Source organism: Malus sylvestris, chromosome 2 (assembly GCF_916048215.2).
Source record: "Malus sylvestris chromosome 2, drMalSylv7.2, whole genome shotgun sequence".
Taxonomy (NCBI): Eukaryota; Viridiplantae; Streptophyta; class Magnoliopsida; order Rosales; family Rosaceae; genus Malus; species Malus sylvestris.
In genome coordinates, this window is record NC_062261.1 from 15,254,073 (window position 1) to 15,259,360 (window position 5,288).

Sequence of the window (5,288 nt, forward strand, 5' to 3'; positions counted from 1 at the left end):
AATTGGAATGCAACTTTGCACAGCCATCCTTTTATTTTTCATATGATTAGTATTAACAATCAGCTATAACATAAAAAAAATCTATGAGATTGCAGTTTTTGACTTATTACACCATTTATCCTCTGTAATTAATGTTTTTTTTTTTCTATTTGAATGAAGGTACAAAGTGTTCTTAGTCCTTGAATACGAAACAAATGAAATCAGTGCTCTCATTGTCAGCAAATCAGGCGAAAATGTCTTTGGCATGGCATGCAAAGATTTGGCTTTCAATCAATGATCAACAGATCAAAAGCAATTAACAAGTGAGTTTCTCAAACTTTTAGGCCAAAGGAAAAAAATTTCACCTCCGGTTTGGAAGCTAACAAAATTTGTTGAATTCAAATGATTTCCTCATCTCAAATGTTTTTGAGGACACAATGATCCAACCAACAACACCACAGTCTATTAGCAGAGAAATTGCAGTGTCTTTCACGACAATTTCATCGTCCACTACACTGATTGAAAAAACTGGAGAATCGTAGAAGAGAAAAAGAGATTCAATCAGGAGAGCCCTTTTTACAAAAGCTGAAAACATGTTATATTCTTACAACATTTTTTTCTCAATCTCTAATTATTTTCAATCTGACCTAAATCTATTTTTCCAATCTCCTTAATATGTTTGGCACAGCGAGACAGAGGAAATCTCTAAAGCAGATGTGCACAGGATTTTGATCAAGTTATGATCAAATTGTTGAAAAAAAACAGCTTCTCCAACTAGCGTGAAAAAAAGACCCTCCTCTACAAAAGAAAAACTAGGCAACTTTGCTTCATTCCCATTTTTTATGTGATGTAACCATATTTACACACACTTGATTACAGCTCAGTTAGCATTTACATTTTTTTTTCTCACATTCTTTTATTTGAAGTCACTGCCAGAAGGAAAAAACATTTGCCACTGTAGAAAACAGTCTTACCATCTTTTGTTAAAACAACAACAGTGCTTCTCCATATTTTTTGCGTGTAAATAGTTCGTTGTAACATCAATTCCCCTATTTTTTGTGCACATGAACAATTTGATGTTTTCAAATCTTTCATCTACAACTACTAATGCTGATAAAGACCTAGCATAGCTACCAGTGGGAAATATTAGACTAATCATTTTTGTACATCAATGTCAAAATGTTTCTTGATGTTTTTTGTATAAATTGTATAACTGTAGATAGTGGCCTGTAAAAAATATTCACTACATTATGTATGCAGTCTTTATTATCTTTATGTTAATGGTGTTAGTCTACATTTCTATACATCTATATTTTTGGAACATCTTCTATAGTTTTATTTTCGTTCCTGCAACAACGTGCGGGCACAATTTCCTAGTGTTTCCTAAAAGCGGCGGATGGAGCCCATAACTCCTTTTATTTCATCCAATTTTCAAGGATAGTTATTCACTGATGTACCTTAATTAGTTATTCACCATGTGAATTGGATTAGAATTTTCTCTTCTATTTCATTCTCATTCCCTCTTTTCTTCTCACACTTTTTATTTTATCTTTTTCTATAAAATATATTAACATGACTTAATAATGACTATTCAATTTGGAAAAAAGGGAAGTTTCTTCTCACACTTTTTATTTTATCTTTTTCTATAAAATATATTAACATGACTTAATAATGACTATTCAATTTGGAAAAAAGGGAAGGAAAAAAAAAAAAGAGATGAGAATCTTACTCCCTGTAAATTTGACCCACATGCAATGTATGTACCCAATAAGAGAATTACCATTCTAACCCCATGGTCAATACATTGAGAATTTGTGAGTACACACACGTTCACTTTCCAAATTGAATTGCACATTCCCTTTTTTACCAAACAGATTTGGAACCAAAATTTCCGCATAACCGTCACACTGCTCCGTGATGTTAGTTATCAATTCAATATCAAGACAGAATACCTTGTTCATTTATCACATGTGCCAAATGCTAAAGAAATTTTTTTGTATACTCCTACTCCCTACTGGTAAGGTATACGTGTTATTATATGAATGAAGAATATAATTGATATGGCGAAGAAAACAATATAAAAACAAAAGAAAGCGAAAGTAAAAGGAAAGGGGGAGTGAAGGGTCACCACACCAAGTAATCGAAAGGTGAATAAAAGCAGCGAATTCAGATCATGTGTCAAAAGAATACAATGGGAACCCGATCCGGCAGCCAGGCACAACAACCAGGTCTGTAGTAAATAAATAATCAACAGAAGGGTAGGCAGGACAAAAGATTAAAATAATGACTGCATAACAACAAACACCGTCCCTCCTTCCTCTCTTCTTCGTTTAGTATAATGCCAATACTGCCCATCCCAATGCCATGGATCCCATCACCTTGAGGGACCTGATCGTCATTGCACCACTCTGCATTTCCAATATCCACAGAATAAAATATTACAACAAACCCCAAGAAATAATCTTTTTTTAATTTAGCATATTAATAATTTCCTGCTATCAGGTGTTTACCACAATGACACTAGACACTACCCCTCATCTGTCATCTCTCAGTAAGATTCATTTCTAAATTTTTTGACCTAGGGGTAATTAAGTAAATTAATCACATATTTAACCCAACCTAACCACTACCAATGGTGGCGCGTGAGTAGTATGTAGAGTCGGTATGCCGTGGGTGGCGGGACAGTCCACCGCCCAGATCAACAGATCTGATGAATGTACAATAGGGAAAAACGTCTATTACACGCTTAAGGGAGCGCGTGAACAAACAGAAAAACAAAACGCGGCGTTTCGAGTGATAACAAAGGATTAGCGCGGCCTTTACAGTGACGTTATGAATCCAAGTAAATTTTGAACTGAAAATTCCAGATCTGGGTGCGCATTGCACCAACAGCGCATAATAGATCTAAACAGAAAACAAAAGATTAGAAACAGAGAGCATACCTGGTCGTCAGCTGCAGTTGAAGGACTAGGAGACGAAGCATCAGGGCTCGATGACGGTCCCTCCGGCGCCGGTGGGCTGGCAGTATCCGGAGTCGGAGCAGCCGCCGGAGACTTGTGCTTCGACTTCTTGCTGGGAGCCGGGGAAGGGACCTCAGTAGTAGTGGGTGCCTCAGCTGCGGGAGCAGGGGTGGCTGACGGAGGAGATGTGGCCAGTGGTGGGGAGCTGACCGGAGCCTTAGCCGGTGGGGAGCTCACTGGAGATGGCAATGGGGGTGAGACGGTAGCGGTAGGAGGAGTGGCCGCCGGAGTTGGAGCAGTGGCGGGCTTGGGTGGAGCCGACGCCGGAGTGGGAGCAGGTTTGGGGGTGGCAACTGGAGATGGTGACTTGGGCTGAGGAGCTGCAGCTGGTGTAATAGCTGGAGGGGTGGCGGATGGTGTGGCAGGAGTTGTAGTGGGTGCGGCGGATGGAGCCTGGCCTCCGACGCCGGCGACAAGAAGGCAGATGAGTGCGATGGTGAAGATGTTGTTCCGCTCCATCTCTATCAGATTTGCTATCGCAGGATTCAGAGAGAAAAATATTTAGAGAGAGAGTGAGAGTGCAATAGTCTTGACGAGAGTTTATATATGCCTGATCTCAACGGGAAGAAAAGGGGGTTTAATCTGGAGCGTACATCAAGCTGGACCGGTTTGGAGATGAGCCCGGATTAGCCGTTGGATGGATGCACAAAGACGAAGGGAAGGTTGGACTTGGGCCTCACAAAACAGAGCATGTATGCGAATGTAACGCTGTACAGTGTTGTTTGGAGGCGACACAGTCTGGCCTGGGACCCATCGGCTTCACCAGACGCATGTGACACGTCCACTACTAAACATACTTCTTAGCATCTCCAACCGAATGAGAGTTAAATGAACAGTGTCAGGTCATATTTCTTACCATCTTCAATCGAAAGGGTCAAAGGGTCATAGACCAAACATAACCCTGTAACAAAAAACCATCTTCAATTAAGGGGGCCAAAGGGTCATAGGCTGAATTAATATGGTTACTTAAATTAAACTACCTCAATAATTTTTTGATATGTAATCTCAATAATTTTTCAGATAGGATTTCGAATGATATGTGTCGTTACAGTGAGTAACTCTCCAGATTTCTTGTCAATATGTAATCTCGACAAAAACCATGAAGTAGACGTTTAAGTTTTATGTTGTTAAATGTTTTTTTTAATGTTGTTTAAGTTTGAATAACTCCTCCAAGTAGTACTAGGATGGAGATTGGGTTATTTAATATTGTTTAAGTTTAATGTTATTTAATGTTGTTTAGGTAGTTATAGGCAAAAATTAGAATTTTTTATTTTTATTTTTAAAAATTGTCCCAACAAAAAAAAAATTCAAATCCCACAGTCACCTAACGCTAGGTAGCCGTTGGATTTGAATTATTAGGCCAGCTCATGGCTAGTTGGTTCGGGCAAGCCGGTTGGCCGGATTTCACATTTTTTGCTTAGTGGGGCCCATAAGCCCTTTGGCCTAACCCTTGGTTGGAGACAATTTCGTGTCATTTCGAGCTATTTTTAGCCCTATAGCCCTTTGACCGGGTTGGTTAGAGATGGCCATAGATTATTTTCAAAAGAGATGTCAAATCTTAAGTGGAATGTCATGTAATCAAATTTGAAGGTAGGAGTTAGCTCGAACCGATGGATTGACATATGAATTTTCATATGTCAAATTTGACATATGAGAAAATGTGATGTCAAATAATTTTTTAATTATTTTATTGTGTGGATTTCATTAATGCTCAAATTATTTTTTAATTATACATTTCCATTGGAAATGCTCTTAGACTGTGAAATTTTAAACATAAAATTTAAGTTTGAAAACTTATGTGGCACATTGATTTTTTTTTAATTGTGTTCTCTAATCGAAATGTCAAATTTAAACTATTATTTATTACATTATTTACTTTTTATAGTTGTAATTGGTATTTTAAAACAAAAGATAAGTATAAAAATTATGATAAGCATTTTTTAATTACTACAAATAGATTTGAAGCCAATAATAACAGTAAAAAAAGACAATAACAATATTTTCCAACCGAGAAGCTAAATCTATGTGGCATGACATGAATGACATCTCTCCCTCTTGCTGTCAAATTTGACATCAGCTTTCATTACCAATGGAATGTTTAAATATTTTTATACTTTTTAATTCATTATTTTTCATTACCAATGCAAAGAAAACAAATATTGTCACACCCCGGCCCCAGGCAGATCACTTTCCGAGTCCTCTCTACCACCGTAGCACGATATAATCCGTTTTAGGCTTACCATTCCCTCACGGTTTTGTTTTTGGGAACTCACGAGCAACTTCTCAGTG

At 37.8% G+C, this 5,288-nt stretch overlaps 1 protein-coding gene across 1 annotated transcript; it reads right to left on the bottom strand.

Annotated features, from left to right (window-relative positions):
• Positions 1-2,127: 2,127 nt before the first annotated feature.
• Positions 2,128-3,532, bottom strand: LOC126584178 (classical arabinogalactan protein 4-like). The gene is made up of 2 exons (XM_050248647.1): positions 2,922-3,532; positions 2,128-2,387 (listed from the first exon to the last, which is right to left on the bottom strand). The coding sequence occupies exons 1-2, from the start codon at positions 3,456-3,458 to the stop codon at positions 2,310-2,312; spliced, it is 615 nt and encodes a 204-aa protein (XP_050104604.1). The 5' UTR covers positions 3,459-3,532; the 3' UTR covers positions 2,128-2,309.
• Between the last annotated feature and the right edge of the window lie 1,756 nt (positions 3,533-5,288).

Excerpts from the sequence above, each read along its gene's own strand:
- LOC126584178 (XM_050248647.1), bottom strand. The coding sequence starts at position 3,458 with ATGGAGCGGAACAACATCTTCACCATCGCACTCATCTGCCTTCTTGTC. Across the intron at positions 2,388-2,921 it reads CAACTGCAGCTGACGACCAG|AGTGGTGCAATGACGATCAG; the intron begins GTATGCTCTCTG and ends TTGGAAATGCAG.